Source organism: Grampus griseus, assembly GCF_964374135.1.
Source record: "Grampus griseus genome assembly, chromosome: 20".
Classification (NCBI taxonomy): domain Eukaryota; kingdom Metazoa; phylum Chordata; class Mammalia; order Artiodactyla; family Delphinidae; genus Grampus; species Grampus griseus.
Window position 1 is genome coordinate 45,728,516 of NC_139014.1, and position 19,066 is coordinate 45,747,581.

The window sequence follows — 19,066 nt, forward strand, 5'->3', positions numbered from 1 at the left end:
AGGGCTTCTCTGTTCCTGAGCCTCAGGTGTATCACACGCAAGTACCTGAAGTCCCCTCAGATTGAGGGCAGTGGGATCTGTCTCCTGCACCGAGTGGAGAAGCTGGAGAGGAGCCGGGGGGACCCTCTTGTCCTCCCACTGCACACGCTTCCCCCAGGAGCTGCTGGGATTTTTATTTACCCTCCCCCCCTCCCCTAGTGTAAGAGGCGTTGAGGATAGTGATGGGGACCCAGGCCTGGGGATCAGAACAGGTTCGGGGCTTGACTCTCCCGCAAGCTCCCATTTAACCTGCCTAAGCCTACGTTTCCTCTTCTGTCAAATGGACGCGATACTTGCCTGTTTCATGTGAAGCTGCTGCAGCTGTGCTCTGAAAGGCATAAAGTCCTCTCTAAAGATAAAAGCTCATTTTCCTGGGACACGGACTCTCTGGCCACATCATAAGGGAGGAAGGACTGTCCTACCTTCCTGCTGAGTCTCCTACAGCCTGGGGACCGGCCCCGTGGACAAGAAGAGGCCTCCTAGAGTAGAAATGGCCAGGATTACGTAGTAAAATGTAGAGAGAGAATTCCACGACTGATTCCGTTTTCTTGTTCCACATTAGTTTTCTTCAGAACAATCGACAGTCCCACGTTCATTCCACAAGCGTTCCTTTGTGCCTGTGGAGTGCCAGACACTAAGAGACACAGGCCCTCCTCACGTCGTAAGGCTTCTCCTGCCCGCGTGAGAACTGACATGGCCGTGAACCCCAAAGGGACACATCATAATAGCACCTGCGCACGCCTGCCTAAGGATCGTCTCCAGGATCAGAGGGGACGTGAAGGGGGAGCACCCAGCACAGCGCTTGGCACCGAGAACTTAGGAAACGTGTGTGGTGGGGATCTTTGCGCAGAGAAAGGTCAAACCCCTTTTTCACTGCACCCTGCTTGGCAGGCCTCACACACCTCGTACGTTAAGTCTCCACATGTGCATTTTCAATACAAATGACCTCTTCCACAGCAAGAGGGAGGTACTGTGTTAGACACAGTGGCCAGTCAACAGGCGACTCCCCTGACACCACGCTCTTTTTATTGTTCATGGCTTTTAAAGATCTCTCGGCTTCAAGGTCATGGGAGAGTAACTGATCGACTCTAGAGCACATGTGAATAAAGAAATCAGGCCTGTCATTCAGATGGCGCGTTCTGAAATGAGGACTAGTGTAGCTGCAGTGGGAGGGGAGGATGCATAGGGGGGTGGGGTGCCTATAAACAGGAACTGCTGTCCTTGCTTGTCCCTCCACCAAGGGTCATCCCCTCCCTGTGCTTCCCGTGGTCCAGGTTCATGAACTTGAAAAATCCAAACGGGCCCTAGAGCAGCAGGTGGAGGAAATGAGGACCCAGCTAGAAGAGCTGGAAGATGAGCTTCAGGCTACAGAAGACGCCAAGCTTCGCCTGGAGGTCAACATGCAGGCCATGAAGGCCCAGTTCGAGAGGGACTTGCAGACCAGAGATGAGCAGAACGAGGAAAAGAAGCGGCTACTCATTAAACAGGTAGGTCATGGAAGAGTGGCCCCCGGAACAGGAACTGGTTTGTTCTCAAAGCCCAGTTCTGGGTCAATATCTTATTCATTCACATTGGAACATATTAGCTGGAGGAAATGTATTTGGTCATTTGATAATTTTTTTTTGATAATTTTATTCTTTAAAATGTAATACAACTGGTTTTGATTTCCTATTTCTCAGATAATATCACTGCTACTTACAAGCCAGGATATCCATTGAAAAGCCCTTAGTGGAATCTCCAGGGACATGTAGTCAGGTTCAAGTTCTGTGAGTCTCATGAGTATCGATAAAGGGAAGAATCAATATGTACCTGACAAGGTGATTCAGAGTATTCCGAAGGTCAGATCACACGTCCTCATTAAGCCACTCTTTAAAGGGAAACCTCTAGGTATTTACATTTTTTTTAATTTTAAGAAGTTGCTTGGGCACTTATGATTTATATACTTTCCTGAGTGCATGTTAAGCTTCTAATTTAAAAGTTTACTTTAAAAATTAATTGTGGATATTTTCTCAGTCCCTTGGAGTTCATGGTGTCAAGTCTTGGATCTGAGATGGATTTAATTTTGCTTTGTTATTTGCAGTCCACTAATACTTATTTTATTAGTCATTTATTGCTAGATAACAACTTACCTCAAACTTAGTGACTTAAAACAATACGCATTAACTGAGTTTCTGTGGGTCAGGAATTCAGAACGGACTTAGCAGGGTGTGTCATCTGAAGGCCCGACGGGGGCTGGAGGGTCTGCATCCTGGCTGGCTTGCCCACGGGGTGCTGCCCACCCGCAAGGTGCTGGCCCGAGAACTCTGCTCTGGGCACGTGGGCCAGTCTCGTTGCATCACCGAGACCATGAGCTCTGCCTCCTTACGTGCCTTTGCTGTGGTCGGTGGAAATGGTTTGTACCAGTGGTGGTGGTTAAAGATCTCTCTGTACAAATTAACTGCTAATAACAGTCATAACTGCCCAGTGGCAGGCAGCACCTCTCCAGAGTAACCCGAGCCCTCACGTGCCGGTTCTGTGTGGGCACCTGGGTCTGACCAGACGTAACCCCATGCGGTCCATTAGGTGCGGGAGCTGGAGGCTGAGCTGGAGGATGAGCGGAAACAGCGGGCCCTTGCTGTGGCTTCAAAGAAGAAAATGGAAATAGACCTGAAGGACCTGGAAGCTCAAATCGAGGCTGCAAACAAAGCTAGGGATGAAGTGATCAAGCAGCTCCGCAAACTTCAGGTAAGTGCGCCAGCCGTCAGTCCTTGGTGGTGGCAGGTGTCATCTGGCCCTACTGAGATCAAGCGCAACGTGGCCCGGGAAGCTGGGGAGAAGGGCTCCGGGCAGCACCCAGCCTACCATCTTGCCCGCAGGCTCAGGGTTGCCAGGTCACCCCTGCAGAGAGCACAGTGCAGCCGTCAGCCTCGGCTGTGGGTTGGGGCCACGGGCCATAAAGATGGCACGTGTGTAGCTCCAGTGTCTACAGTGGGCCAGTGCTTGCCCCACTTGGACTGATCGGGGTGGAGTCACCAGCAGGGCGGCAACCACCAGGGACAAGCTTTGGGGCTCTGAACAGCCTCTGATGCTCAACTCAACATGCAGCCACTGAGCCACCAAGAGGAGAGTGGTGTCGACTCCCCTCCGCTAGCGCCGTGAGCTTTAGTGAGCCTTTCCATCTCATTGAATCGTCACTTTTGCTACCCAGATGGTGTGCCGGTTTTCACTATCACAGTGACAAAAAGTGATTTCTATAGTAACTCACAGTATTGGCAGGATGTGATGGGCCCTTTCATTTAAGTAGGCACAACTTCCCTGGAGGGAGGTTTGTTAGGACAGAAGCTTTAGAAAGTTTCCATTCCTTTTGACCTTGGTGATTCTGCGTCTTGAGAATTTATCCTAACAAAACGTAAATATGAGGAGAAGTACTTACATACAAAGATCATAGCTGAAGTGTTATTTATGATGGGAAATAACCTAAATGTAGGTGGACTGCCAGCCATTCAAATGATGGGGATATGTATGCAGTGACACAGGAAGACACAGTGTAGGGAGGGCAGTTTAGTTTGTAACTCAGCACACATGTGTGTAAACTTCTATATATAGACAGGTAGATGTACACATTTAGGAAAAAAGTTTAGAAGGAAACGTCATCTCTGGATAATAGATTTATGAGTAGCTTATTTGCTTCCTTACACTTTTTTAAAAAGCTAAATACAAAGGTTTTTACTTTGACCAGCTAATTATACAAAGAATATAAATTATATTACTATGACTTTAACAGCTTTATGGAGATATAATTCACACAACATTCAATTTACCCATGTTTTGCTGTTTTTTAGAATATTCATAGGGGCTGTGCCAGCATCACCCACTGTCGCATTTTGGACATTTTGGTTCAAAGAGACCCTGTGCCCATTAGCTGTGACTCCACACTATCTGCCACACCCAACACTGACCAACCACTAATCTACTTTCCGTCTCTAGATTTGCCTATGCTGGACATGTCATACAGACGGAATCCTACAATATGTGGCTTTTTGTGACCAGCTTCTTTCACTTAGCATGTTTTCAAGGTTCACCACGTTGTAGCATAAATAAGTACTTCATTCCTTTTTATTACCAAATAATATTCCATTGTTTGGACATGCCATATTTTTTTATTAATCCATTCATTAGTTGGCATTTGAGTTATTTTGACTTTTTAGCTACTATGAATACTGCTGCTATGAACGTTCACACATATTTGTACGGATGTGTGTTTTCAATTTTCTTGGGTATATACCTAGGAATGGAACTGCTAGGTTATACGGTAATTCTGTTTAACTTTGAGGAACTGCCCGGTCTTTCCACAGCAACATTTTACATTCCTACCAGCTATGTATGAGGATTCCAGTTTCTCTACATCCTCAACAACACTTGCTATATTGTCCATCTTTTAATTATAGCCATCCCAGTGCGTATGAAGTGGTATCTCATTGTGGGTTTTTTTTAATATAAATTTATTTATATTTGGCTGTGTTGGGTTCTCGTCGCTGCGCACGGGCTTTCTCTAGTTGCGGCAAGCGGGGGCTACCCTTCGTTGTGGTGCGCAGGCTTCTCATTGCGTGCCTTCTCTGTTGTGGAGCACGGGCTCTAGGCACGTGGGCTTCAGTAGTTGTGGCACACAGGCTCAGTAGTTGGGGCACATGGGCTTAGTTGCTCCGCAGCATGTGGGGTCTTCCCGGACCAGGGCTCAAACCCATGTCCCCTGCAGTGGTAGGCAGATGCTTAACCACTGCGCCACCAGCAAAGTCCCTCATTGTGGTTTTGATTTGCGTTTCCCTAATGACAAATGATGTTGAAAAGCTTTACATGTGCTTATTGGCCAATATCATATGTGGGAAAAAATGTCTTTCAGTCCTCTGCTAAGCTTTTGAGCTGTCTTCAGTAATTGAGTTGTAACATTTCTGTATACATTCTGGATGTTTTGTAGGAGATACACAGTTTCCAAATATTTTCTTTAATTGTCTAGATTATCTATTCACTCCCTCAATGGTATTGTTTACAGCACAAAAGTTTTTAATTTTGATGGAGTCCAATTTATCTTTTGTTTCTTCTGTTTTTGTTAGGTCTGTGAAACCACTGCCTTATCCGAAGTCCTGAAGATTTAGTCCTGTGTTTTCTCCTAAGAGTTTTATATTTTTAGCTCTTTTTCTAAATCCATTTTGAGTTAATTTTTGTTATATGGTTTCATACAGGAACCCAGTTTCATTCTTTCGGATATGGATATCCAGTTGTCCCAGCACCACTTGTTAAAAAGCCTAGTCTTTCCCCTCTTGAATTGTCTTGGCACTCTTGTCAAAACTCAGCTGACCACAGACTTGTGTTTATTTCTGGACTCTCAGTCGTATTCCATTGATCTCTGTGTCTGTCCTTCCACCAGTACCACAGTCTTGATTACTCTAGCTCTGCAGGTTTTGTGGTTGGAAAGTGTGACTTCTCCAACTTTGTTCTTCTTTTTCATGACTGTGTTCTGGGTTCCTTGCAATTCCATTTAGGATCAGCTTGTCAATTTCTGCCTCCCCCCACCAACCCCCAAAGCCCCCCACTTGGATTCTTATATTGTGTTGACTTGGAAGATCAACTTGGAGAGTATTGCCATCTTAACAGTACATGGCTATCATGCCACTCATTTCGCTATTCTTTAATTTTTTTTCAACGATGCTTTATTTTATAGTTTCTGATGTACAAGTCTTATACTTTAGCTAAATTTTATCCTTTTTGATGCTAAGTGTAATTGCTTTGTTAATATTTAGAATGTTTATAGTTAGTATATAGAAATATAATTGATTTTTGTACAGTTGTCCTTTGGTATCCAAGGGGGGTTGGTTCCAGGACCCCCCCTACTCCATGGATACCAAAATCCTCAGATGCTCAAGTCCCTGATGTAAAATGCTGTATTGGGACTTCCTGGCATCCGCGCTTCCACTGCAGGGGGCACAGGTTCAATCCCTGGTCAGAGAACTAAGATCCCACGTGCCGTGCAGCACAACCAAAAAAGGTGGGGTGGGGGGGAGAAAAAAAAGGTCTCTCCTTCCCTTCCTAAGTACCCTGCTAAAATGGTGTATTATTTGCATATAACCTATGCATATCCTCTCGTATACTTTAAATCGTCTCTAGATTACTTATAACACTACCTAATACAAGGTGAACGATATATAAATAGCTGCGCATGTGGCAAATTCAAGTTTTGCTTTTAGGAACTTTCTGAGAATTTGTTTCCCCTGAATGTTTTTGATCCACTGCTGGTTGAATCCGCGTATGTATGTGGAACTCACAGATATGGAGAGCTGACTATATATATATCGATCAGTGAGGCTGCAGCCTCACTGAACTCGTTTATTAGTTCTAATCGTTTCTTAGTGGATTCCTTAAGATTTTCAATATGTAAGGTTATATCATCTGCAAATTGAGTTCGTTTTACTTCTTTTCCAATCTGAATGTCTCTTCTTTCTTTGTCTTGGCCTAACTGCTTTGACTAGAATCTCCATTACAGTGCTACACAGAAGGGGCGAGGTCAGGCATCCCTGTCTCATTGCTTATCTTAGAGGAAGGCATTCAATCTTTGACCATTAAGTATATTAGCTGTTAGTTTTTCACTGATGCCCTTTATCAGAGTTTCCTTCAGTTTATTGAGTGTTTTTATATTGAAAAGGTGTTAGATTTTGTCAGATGCTGCTTCTGCATTTATTGAGATGATCATATAGTTAATTCATTTTTTGGATATCAAATCACCATTGCATTCCTCAGATAAATCCCACTTGGATGCTGGGGTATAAAGGTGTATAAATACACACAATGTATAATTCTTTCAATATGCTGATGGATTCAACTGGTTACTATTTTGTTGAGGATTTTTACATCTGTATTCATAAGGGATATTGGCCTGAATGTTTTCTTGTCTTATTTCTGTCACTTCCACATACTTTTATATTTACAATAAATGCATACATATTATAATCTGGAGAAAAATATCATGTTTAAAAACTAAGAATGGACACTACCCCAAAACTTTCTTCCTATTTAATCTTAGGCTCAGATGAAGGACTACCAACGTGAACTAGAAGAAGCTCGTGCATCCCGGGATGAGATTTTTGCTCAGTCCAAAGAGAGTGAAAAGAAACTGAAGAGTCTGGAAGCAGAAATCCTTCAACTGCAGGAGGTTGGTTTACTTATTCATCCATTTGTTTAAAAAAATATATCTGCCCTTGAAATTTCTCTAAGACCAGATAACTATATTTTAGTATCTTTGTAGCCTAGTGTAATTTCACTATCCATGTTTAATATGGTACTGGACCATCTTACTGCTTCAGTTGGGCAAACAAAGTGGTCATACTTTGACACTGTTCTACCTGGCTAACGTCAGAGAAGTTGATGGGTAATTTCTCAAGTCTGACTGCAATTGGAGGCACACTTAGTGCCTCAAGCAAGGTGGCCGCAGCTACAGGCACTGTCGGATTTCACCCTTGAGGAAACTGTTACCAGCCAGAGCTTCCATCACGGTCTGAACTTATTCAGGAACTTGCCTCATCTGAGCGAGCCCGCCGACACGCCGAGCAGGAGAGAGATGAGCTGGCGGATGAGATCGCCAACAGCGCCTCTGGCAAGTGAGTCTCCTGGCAACAGGTGGGAAGGGACGGGCATCCCACAATCGGTGGTGCCCCCCCCATTCTTCATGGGCACTGGGCCCATTCCCCTGGGGCACGCCCGTGGCACTGAGACAGCCATGGGGGTCGTCTGGCATCTAGGAGTCAGTAGTTGGTTTGCTCATCTGTTCAAAGTCTGGAAAGATGAGCACGAGATGCTGAGCCTCCGGGCTGCCTGCCTCGGCCCCTGGCTGGCTGCACAACCCCGGCAGGTCACACGTCCCTGTGCCAGTCATGCCCACATAGGTGTGCAGGAAAGACATTCAGAACCAGCCTGGTTTCCATAGGGTGCACAGCCTTGCAATGCAAGTCCTCGCTTTCAGATTCATTAGGTTTGACAAGCACATTCCTTAGACTTACCTTACCCTGGATGCATTTTTCATTAAAAGCCCTTTTTTTTTTTTTTTCCAATTAAGAGGTTGCTTTCTCCATTCAATTACTGTACTGAGTATTCATCGTGGTCATTTTCTAGCACACCATCATTTGGACCTGGCATTTGATCTCGGTGCACTAGAAAAGCTAGGGAATGCCAGGATGTTTTTGCACTTTTAAAGCTGACACTGGCTGCCGAGAAGAGCTGGAGAAGGCAGCAGGGCGGTCAGCGGGAAGGCTGCACACCGGTCCAGACGAGAGATGATGGGGCCTGGCCTGGGTGGTAGGCCTGGGGATGGAGAGAAGTGGGTGGTGTGTTTGGAAGCATAACCAGCTAGGCATAGCGGATTGGGGTGGGAACAGAGGAAAGAGAAAAGTCAACAGTGCTGCTCGGCTTCCAGCAGCAGGGTGGGTGGAGGTGCCCTCGAGTTTCCCGTACCGTGGAGACCGGTTCTGAGCTGTTGCCTCCTCGCCCCGCAGGTCTGCGCTGCTGGATGAGAAGAGGCGTCTGGAGGCACGGATAGCACAGCTGGAGGAGGAGCTTGAAGAGGAGCAGAGCAACATGGAGTTGCTCAACGACCGCTTCCGCAAGACCACGCTGCAGGTGGGCACGCAGCGGCCGCCCCAGGGAGGGCCGCGCCGTCCCCGCACGACTGACCCATCTCCTCTCCAGGTGGACACGCTGAACGCAGAGCTGGCGGCCGAGCGCAGCGCCGCCCAGAAGAGCGACAATGCGCGCCAGCAGCTGGAGCGGCAGAACAAGGAGCTGAAGGCCAAGCTGCAGGAGCTGGAGGGTGCTGTCAAGTCCAAGTTCAAGGCCACCATCTCAGCCCTGGAAGCCAAGATTGGGCAGTTGGAGGAGCAGCTTGAGCAGGAGGCCAAGTAAGAGGTTTTTACAGTGTCTCTGCTACAGACCAGGTCCAGGTTTTAGCCTGTGAGTCAGAGATGACACAGACATGCCCCTTGTCCCATGGGGGCTCCCTTGGCAGGGGAAGAATGACAAGAACACACGTAACCAGAGAGGTGGTGGTGTGAGCCCTCAGGGTACGCTGGGCTCACCTGTCAGCTCTTCCCAGACAGCTGAGGGCTCATCGCACTGTGCCCTGTGACTTCCTGGTTCCATAGTTTACATCTCTACCCAAAGTCGATTGCCCGAGTTGGTGGCATCACGTGAAATGCTACAATTTGTTGGCAGAGAAGAAATGCAGTATGACAAAAATACAAGCTTTTTCTCTCCCTGCGGAAGGGGCTGCTCGACAGTCTCCGTTGTCGTTACCGCTCTAAGTTTAGGAGTTGCACAACACAGCCTTTGGCCGGCATTTACAAATCTGTGAGGATAGAAATCACAGCCTGCCAGAGCTAGAGCAGCCCTTCAGCTCACCCTCCTGTCAGGGAGCTTGGAGCCCAGAAATGCGGGTCTGTGCTCAGAGCCTGACATCCTCTGCAACCGGCATCCCAGACTTGCCCCTGCATTCAACTCTAACAGTTAAGGGTTTGTTTGCTGTTGGTTGTAATTAACATGACTCGCCCTTTCAGCTGACTCCATCACTATCGTTTTTGCATAACATTTGTGGAGGAACAAAAGAACTTTTTCTGTTTTCAGTGGAGTCCTACAAATAAGCTACCTCTGCTTCATGTGGGACAGTGGAGGCCTGTCTAGAAACATGGTGCTTTGACTCCTACGTGAAGCGTGGCGGGATGGGGGCGTTGTTTCAGTGTCAGCTGCTCTAGCATCTTCGTACGTAGTCAGTAAATTTTAAATTGAAACCATTGCCTAATAAATTGAGTCTTTGTTTTGTTTTCCAGGCTGAAAAGTTAGGAGATTAGAGTAACCAACTAAGGTTTTTGTCTTCAAAAACTCTACACTCAAATACGTGACAGGTAGCTTGTATGTAACATTTGATCTTTGGTAGATCACTAAACAAAGTGATTGACGTGGTGAAGGAATAATGCAGTTTTTCTACCTGTCAAGCATTAGAATACATTAAAGGCAATCCACAGTTTGACCAGAAGGGAGACGTTTCTGGGCCATATTGATCACGATGATACAGAGGTCCCGGAAAGCACTCTAACAAATGCCATCTTCCAGAGAAAAGGACTTAAAAAAAATATTCATTTCAAGAATTGGGAAAACTAACGTGTTGATCATTTTCACAGGGAAAGAGCAGCCGCCAACAAACTAGTCCGTCGCACCGAGAAGAAGCTGAAGGAAATCTTCATGCAGGTCGAGGATGAACGCCGCCACGCCGACCAGTATAAAGAACAGGTAAGGGCAGAAGGCAGGTAGGAGGAACACGTCTTCCACTCTAAATGCTGTAGCAAGGAGACGGATGCAAACCAGCCGTGTTACCATTTGACTAGGTGAATGAGGAAGAGCTGTTTGCAACTCTTCATTCTAACGTTTCAACAAACATGTGCTGTTCCTTGTTCCTGCCACTCACTCCCGGGTGCTGGGGATACAGAGGTGATTAGGACCTGGCCCTGCCCCGTGAGTCCCCCCAAGTGCCCCGGAGTGGGCAAGAGCACGTCAGGAAGGCTTGAAGTGTGAGGCCTGGACTGACCTTAAAGTTATCATGTTTCCTCCACTAGAATGGACGCTACATGAGTGCAGAGATTTCTGCCTGTTTCACCCACTGTCATCTCTTGAATGCCTAGAATAGTTCTGGGCACAGCTGGCAGTCACTGAATGTTGGCTGGATGGAGGGGTGGATACATTGTTGAATGAAAAGGGAAGAGAAAGCAAATGTACGGCATGTGGAACCCGAGTGGTCCTCCTTGTCTGCGTCCAGGCATCTGTTTTCTCAGTGCCAAGGGCATGTGCTGATAGGGCTTTGGACTGTGGTCAGGTCTGCACTGGCTAAAACCTGGGTGGGGGCTGTGTTCTCCTCTGGCTCTCGGTCCTCTCTGAGACCTGCCGCCGTGGCTGGAGCTGAGGATCCACTGCCTCTGGCCCAGATCCTCCTCTCCCCCTCTCCTCCTCCCCTGCTCCAGTCGGGCACCCAGCCTGGCCTTCCCTTCTCACCCCCACGCTCAGGGCCTAGCAACACCGAGGGCAGTTCTGGGTGGGTGTGACCTGGACCCGCAGGGCACTGGCCAGTCTCTGTGGTTCAGGAGTGAGGGATCCAGTGGGCAGGCTGAGTTCTCCTGTCAGGTCTTCCAGAGTGGCTTTGTACTTGGATCAAACAGAACGTCAACACACCTGTGTTGAACAGAGGTGTAAAATGAATGGAGCATCTCCTGGGGTTGGAGACTGTCCACACTGTTGGCTCTTCTGCGTCTTGCGGGACTAGCCCTTCCCTTTCACAGTCCCATAGGGCACTCGTGTGAAGATACTAAACTGTCATTTTTCTGCAGAAAACTCAGGGATGAAAAGCGGGTGTGTTTTTTTTTTTTAAGTTTCCTTTAGCATAATTTGCTGCATAGACATGGTTTTGCTGAGAATAGCAGGCTGGTCAAAAGGCCTTGGGCCAGGCCCCAGTCTTGTGTATCAGTGCACTCGCACGTGTATATGCCTGCCGTGTGTGTGGGTACACTCGTGTGTGCACTCGCGTGGCTGGCAGGGCAGAGGCCTATGCTGACACTCTCAGGATGCAGCGATGCCAAATTTGGATTCACCGGTTTGGTGTGACTTGGTTCGTGTAACTTCCCCGAGATGGAGAAGGCCAACGCCAGGATGAAGCAGCTCAAACGGCAGCTGGAGGAAGCAGAGGAAGAAGCCACACGTGCCAACGCGTCTCGGCGCAAACTCCAGCGGGAACTGGATGACGCCACCGAGGCCAACGAGGGCCTGAGCCGCGAGGTCAGCACGCTGAAGAACCGGCTGAGGTGAGTGCCCCGGGCCTCCGTGAGGTCACACCCAGAGCCTGCAAACAGCTGCGTCCATGGGCTCCGGGTGCAGTGGTTTCTCAGGATCCCTGACCGTCAGTAGTCCTTGAGGATGGAGGAGCAACAGGCCCACTCATTTGCTCCGCGTTTGCTAGTGGGCTGTGCGAATACATGGCTCGAGGCTTGGGAGCCAGCCCAGGTGTCTGTCCGCGTCCCGGGTGAGGGCAGAACACGGGGAGCCAAGGCTACACCTTCTCCCCCAGAAGGAAAGCTTAGCACAGGTGTTGGCAAACCGTGGCCTATGGGCCAGATCCTGTCTGCACCCTGCTCTCCTGTACAGCCAGGGAGCTAAGAATGGTGTTTACATTTATAAAGGCTGTAAAAAGACAAAGAGTGTTCAACAGCGACCTTAGGTGGCCCACAAAGCCTAAGTAGAGCATTTACTCTCCACCCTTTGGGGAGAGGCTGGCCCATGGTGAGCAGGGGGCTGAGTCCAGCCACCCCCAGGGCTCCGGGGCCCTCCCAGGATGACGTCCCGCAGGCGGATGTGGGAGAGGTGGGAAAGCACGGAGCTGTTCCTGATCTGCCCACCACCCCAGCTGGTGCGTCTTGAGGAAGGGCTGGAAGTTGAGTCGTCAGGCGGTTGAACGGCTTGCCAGCCACGAGCTGCTGCGGTCGTGCCCACACACTTTCTCTGCTCTCCAGGCGAGGAGGCCCGATCAGCTTCTCCGCCAGCCGATCTGGCCGGCGCCAGCTGCACATCGAGGGCGCTTCCCTGGAGCTGTCGGATGACGACACAGAAAGTAAGACCAGTGATGTCAATGAGACGCAGCCGCCCCAGTCTGAGTAGATCCGAGGAAGCCGGCGGAGGCGATACCGAGGGACAGGCAGGAAGCCCCCCAGCGCCCCGGCCTTGGGGCCCCCTGCAGATCTGGGGGACTGGCGAACCGCACGACTCCTGAGAGATTAACTGTGTCTTAAGGACTTGCAGCCTACACAACTGTCTCCTGCTTCAAATTTAGGTACAATTGTTCCCCTTTTTATATATATATATATACACAAAACCTACACATACTAAGCAGATCGTCTCATGATTGCGTCTATTTTCCATATATCCATCAAGAGACCATTTTATAATACATGTTAAGAAGAGAACCCTTTTTCGAACAAACTCTAGACCCCGTTGCCGGTCGCTGGGGCAGCTGCCCAGTCGCTCTGCATGCTCTGTCTTACGGACAGCTACCTTAACCTTAGTTCTGTGTTCATGTGGCCCCTGCCTCCTCAGCCACGTCAAGTCTCTTAGAACGTTGTGGAACCTAAACTGCACTTGTAGCTCTCATTTCCTTCAAATAATGATCAACACTATTTCAGTGAGCAAACTGTGAAAGGGGCTTTGGAGAGATTAGGAGGGGTGGGTTGGATGTGGGGAAGCGGCGTCCGTGTGGGGTGGCCATGCCTACCTCCCTCGAGTCGTGGTGTGCCCCCTCTCTTCACGTGAACTGTCCTCGGCCCGGTCTGTGCATAGGAAGAACAGCGGCCACCACCCAGCTGAGGCCCTGGGGGCAGCCATCACAGTGACTGCAGGAGGGCCTCCGGAGGCCCCGGCTTCCCCCGTGTGCTCCTCGCTTCTGGAGCGAGCAGCTGCAGGCCCCGGAGCAGAAGCTCGGGCGATACCCTCCCTCGCCAGCCAGGCTCTCATGCTGACCTTGCAAATTCAGCCGCTGCTTTGAGCCCAAAATGGGAATATTGGTTTTGTGTCCGAGACTTGTTCCAAGTTTGTTGATGAGGTTGACAGAACCTCGAGAACAGATGCCACCTGCCTGAATGTTGACATGCCAGTGGATGTGACTCCTTTTTGATTTCTCCTTTCCCCTCCCCCTTGGGACAGTGTTACAGTGAACATTTAGCATTCTGTTTTTGGTTGCTAGTTAATCAAACTGACATTACAGAAAGTGCCTTAGACACTACAGTACTAAGACAATGTTAAATATATTATTTGCCTCTGTAACAATCTAATGTATTAAGTTTTGACTGTGCTTCATATATCATGTACCTCTCTAGTCAAAGTGGTATTATAAACATTCAGTGACAATGAATCAGTGTTAATTATAAATCCTTGATCCTCTGCAACATGCTTGAAAACACAAACCTTTTGGGTTAAAAGCTTTAACATCTGTTAGGAAGAATTTGTCATGTGGGTTTGGAATCTTTGATTTTCCCCCTTTATGAATTGTACTGGCTGTTGACCACCAGACACCTGACTGCAAATATCTTTTCTTGTATTCCCATATTTCTAGACAATGATTTTTGTAAGACAATAAATTTATTCATTATAGATATTTACGCCTGCTCTATTTACTTGGATATTTACTTGGAGGAAAAAGCACCCGTTGAGACTAAACAGACCTCAATAAACAAGAATAATCATGTGAATGTGAAATCTGTTTTCTCACCTTCTGTTCTCGATTTCCCACCTGTGGTCTGATCGGAGGTTGGAAGCTACAGAGAGTTTAAATGCTGACAGCCAGGCTGCTTTTATCTGAGGGCACTGCACTCGCAGAAACTGTCGGATGACAGGCTAAGTCTGGGCAGTCGTGGTGACAGATCCTGTTCTCACCGGTGGCCTCCGTGTGTAGCTGCATCAGGAAGGAAAGGGCTGCTGGAGCTGGAGCGCCAACTGTTAATGGAGAAGGGAGCAATCCGGGGCTGCAGGATGAAGCCTTGAGGAGGGTTTCCAGTCACCAACCAATGAAGCTCATTACTGGATTAAGAGGTCCAAGACGTTTCAGACTACATTTTCAGGCAGGATGCACATTAAAAATGCTTTTGGGAGGATTCGGCGACGAGATCCAAGGGCAGCTGTGAGCCCGTTAGGACAGGCTGGAGAGAGATACTAGGGGAACACAATCATGTAGAGAATGCTGGGGGGTTTTCCATGATATGCTCAGCTTAGGCTGGTTCTGGTGGTCTGAACTATATACCTAGGCTGCTCGGCAGTTGTGGGGATGTGAAAAATGGGCAAAAGTGTTCCCTTTCTCCTGTGTCACTACCATAGGAAAAAAAGGTGAGTTGCACTTACCGTCTCTCAGGTGTGTTCTCACCCCTGCATTCAGTATCTCAGTCCAGGGGTTTGTGGAATTCAGAGGCTTGTTTTTCTCAAAAAGAATCCTTCCCTGCTGGCTGGTTTAACTGGTGTTAATGTCACACTGTTTCCCAACTACTCAGCCTATCAGGAGAAACATATAATCTACATGAACAGATTCCAATCCCTGGGAGCCGGGCTCTGAGTGTCAAAGACAAAGCAATAGGCCAGCTCCCACCCCACAGGTGTATGGTCCATCGTGAGGAAGGACTCAGGCAAGACGTGGGAAAGCCTTAGCCTTTTGTGGAAATGAAGTTTAGATGAGCTCTGCTGGGGTTTTAACTCTGTCACGTACACTTTAAATGCTCTGTCTGCCCTTGCCACACCACAGTTGCTGCTCTTTTTAATGCAGACGTTCTAGGAAATTCTTCTAAATTACTTTGGTACGGATAACACATCTGTGCCTAGCCTGACTGTCCTGGGCATTCTGATATCAGAAAGACTAGTGCCCTATCACATTTACTTCTGTCACCAATCTTCCCCATCCCTGGAAACCTCAATGAAGATGAAATGAGCTAGAAGACCGATATCTTACAACCGGCCCTCCCTATGGCTCTGGGTATCACTGACCCATGGCCCCTTCCTCCTGACGCCAACGTTGCTATGACAATAGACATGTCTGTCAAGACTGCGGAAGAAAAGAGCTCACGGTTGTCTGAGGCTAGGAACCACCACTTCCTGCCCCGCCCCTAAAAAAAAAAAAAAAAGTCACAACAGGCCATAGGCTGGAATCTTTAGAAAGTGGAGACATGGCTCCACTCCCCCTAGTTCAGGCAGGCCTGGGTGAAGCCCGTGGCTGAGACCCGAGGCGAGTCCCCATCCACAGAAGCTTCCCAGTCGCTCTGGGAGGGAAAAGATCTTCACCAAGAGCTTTCCCAAAGGCTGAGCATTTGCAAGAATGCTATGTCCTGTGCACGGTCAGGACCAACCAGGCAGTCTACTTCCTCGTGTAGCCACCTGTCATTTGGAAATCTAGCAAATCATACAGTTCTTTTCAGAAATCTAATATGAAACACTATAAAGATATAATGACATGACGCCAGTTTCCAAAGACAACGTTAACTGTAATTACAGTGCCTACGTACCACACGCACGAAGTATGAACAGGCCCTTCACCCCTAACACCAAGACTACAAATTCGTGTTTGATGCACTACAGCAGTGAGGTCTGTTTATTTTTTTCAAAGTCGCCCAATAATGGAATCCGTCCCCGCTAACTGGATGTCACGAAGCCTTATTCAAGAGGTAACGTGACATAATCAGACTATTAAACACTGGGTCTGACTGAGACATCCAAGCAGAGCGCTGGCTCCTTCAAAGGACCACACTGCACAGAAGCTAAGATGCTCCTGTTCTCACGTGTAAGCTCATGCATCTCATAATCGCCTTCAGGAGGTGGCAGTTGTCATGTGGTTGTCATTGCCTGACTCCTGGTAAGGTCAATAAAGCCCAGCGTCAGATCTTGTAGAATGAGTGTCAGCAGCTTAGAGTAAAATTCTGGAGCCAGCAGTAGAGTATGCTTTTCAGAAGTACTGCATCACCAGTGCTCACCGCAGCGCAGAGGATGACACTGCTTGGGAAAACACGGACAAGGACAACTCTGGGTCAAAATGTAGTTCAGAACGTTGGAATCACAATGAAGTTTTAGGACTATCTCTCACATTTTCCTTTTTGTGTATGAATTAAGTGTGATATGATGAAAATCTGCATAAAGAAGTCTGTTAGACTTTCAATAAATACAAAGTCTAAACGATAGGCGTTTTCATAGTTCCAGCTGGCACATTTTTCTTACCGTTTTACAAAATAAAGGTGTGTCTTATAATTGCTGACGTTTGAGAGTCCATGAAATACAGAACTCTCCTCACTAGGCTGGCGCTGGGGTGGAACCTGGGGGAACCTGCACTTTAAAATTTCCCCAAGTATGACTCAGCCCGGTCATCTGGCAGGTCAGGGAGCCCCCTGCTTTGTGCTACTTGGTCAAGTCTCAGAACTACTCAGCACAATTCTTCAGACCAACTGGGGCAGTGAAAGAAAATCAGTCTCGTTACTTCAATTTTTAAAAAATTTGAGCAACTTTACAGGAAAATTTAGAACCCTTGACAAATAGTAAACTATTTTCATCTTTTCATTTCACTTCTGATTTTTTTTTATAAAGCTGCAATTGCATGTTCATCTATTTTGTGTCCTCATTGATCATTTCCATTCCCACAGATTAGCACAACTGCACACTTACATTTCAGTGGCTCTGTGGTCTTTTGTTCAGCTGATAAGTCATCCCAACCATTCCATTCCCCTGCCATCAGACATTTATATTAGTACTGTTGAGACCGATTTTGTTTGTTCTTACTACCATAGATGAAGAGCTGTTAACAGCTTATCACATTGTTAGATTGAGTCAAGACTTACAGAGGCTAATTTAGTGACACCAATATGTAAAAGTGTACCTAGTCCCCTAAATTCTAGGTGACAGCAGGATTTGCTGGGGAGGGTGGGCAGTTAAAGCACTCACTTTTTTTAGAACCAAAAAACTGCTTCATAGCTCCATCTACTGACAAGGCTCTGAGCCTCACACAGACGTCGCTGTTGATCCACGCACAGAAAACTTGCCCAGTCCTGCCAGCCCAGCACCTCATTCCCAGGCCTCCACCTGCATATCATGACCCAAGCAGAATGCCCATATTTCAATGGGGGCAGCAAACTTGATACCGGATTAGAAAACACCCCACAGGTAAACAAGTGAAACATCTGTTCAGTTTCCAAACACTAACATAACTCCTGTGGGTGCAGGTGGGCAGCAGGATAAAGCATGACTCCAAATCATAACCCCATGTGGCACAAACACCAGCACCATAAGCTTCGCTCTGTTTTCAAATTTGCCTCTTCACATGCACTATCTCATAAAAGAAGTCTGTTACATTAATATTTACTAGAGATGGTTTTTCCTTAAAATTAAAAACGGGCTACTGTATTCCTATGTATCATATTTTTAAGTCATGGGACCAGTTGTTAGATAAGATGCTCTAAGTCATAGGAAAATGATTTGCAAAGATGCCTCCTGCCCCCGCTCCCATTTTTAGAAAAGAATTCAGTAAACACATTCAAATTTTAAAGGCCAAGCTAGTGCTCTCAATTTGTTTCAAACTTTGAGGCAAATATAGAGAGAAAAACAACCCATGAAGTAAAAGTCAGAATGTAGAAAAGGCTTATCTTAGCATCCTCTAGGCAAACAGTGCGGACAACTGACAGCCTGGACCCAACCCCCCTCAGGCCCTGTTCCCACCAGCGGCCAGGCAGGAGAGACCTGGCTACAGGCTGCCCCCTAAAGCCACTGCCGCACCCCAGGTCATGTCCCCTTCCCCAGAGGTGCCAGCTTCCACCTTGGCTTGCAGGAGATGCTAATGGCGTCTCCAAGACAGCTTCTGAGAGAAACAGAGTCCACACACGACAGACAAGATTGGGAGAGGAGGAGGGTGGATGGGCCGCATTCCTCCCACTGCAAAGGCTGTGTCGCCTTCGTGCACATCACTTCCAAGCGTTCAGAATCAGCTCACCTCCTGAGGCATGAGACACAGTCAAGGCCAGCGAGGCCTCGAGTTTGACAGGGTGGTGAAGACAGCAGAAAACCACTGGGCTCCTTTCCAAACCTGGCTCTTCCGTGAACCAGCTGTGTGAGCTTAGGCCAGTCACCTAAACCCTGGGCCCGCCTTCCCATCTGTAGACCGAGGCAAAACCAGCTCATCCTGCGCCCAGGTCACCGTATCTAGTTGCCACTTGCCTACTCGTGACTCAACACCCCAGCTGTGGCTTCTGGCTCCTCACTGGGTTGGTGGGGTATCACTTCCGGCCACTCAGCTGGCTCCTATTTTATGCAGGAAGATGTTTCAGGAGCAAGGGATGGGAATGGGTGGTGAGACGAAAATATCTGGAGACAAGAAGCTGTCCTTTGCCACCTGGAAAATCAGCCCCCTCCACGCAGGGAAGACCATGTGGACCCAGGCCAGGGGCAGCTCATTCCTGAAGGT

General features: G+C 47.9%; 1 protein-coding gene across 2 annotated transcripts in view; it reads left to right on the forward strand.

The window, feature by feature from the left end:
* MYH10 (myosin heavy chain 10) overlaps nt 1–14,242 on the forward strand; it is a 133,952-nt gene extending 119,710 nt beyond the window's left edge. Inside the window, exons 33-41 of one of the 2 annotated variants that reach the window (XM_082679256.1) lie at nt 1,314–1,526; nt 2,602–2,763; nt 7,094–7,222; nt 7,579–7,667; nt 8,559–8,682; nt 8,752–8,960; nt 10,236–10,344; nt 11,731–11,903; nt 12,609–14,242. In XM_082679256.1, the coding sequence (XP_082535382.1) occupies nt 1,314–1,526; nt 2,602–2,763; nt 7,094–7,222; nt 7,579–7,667; nt 8,559–8,682; nt 8,752–8,960; nt 10,236–10,344; nt 11,731–11,903; nt 12,609–12,753 (1,353 nt within the window). In that variant the 3' untranslated portion in view covers nt 12,754–14,242. Of the gene's footprint in view, nt 1–1,313; nt 1,527–2,601; nt 2,764–7,093; nt 7,223–7,578; nt 7,668–8,558; nt 8,961–10,235; nt 10,345–11,730; nt 11,904–12,608 lie in introns of both variants that reach the window. The other variant, XM_082679257.1, reaches the window with a different exon arrangement.
* Nucleotides 14,243–19,066: the final 4,824 nt, after the last annotated feature.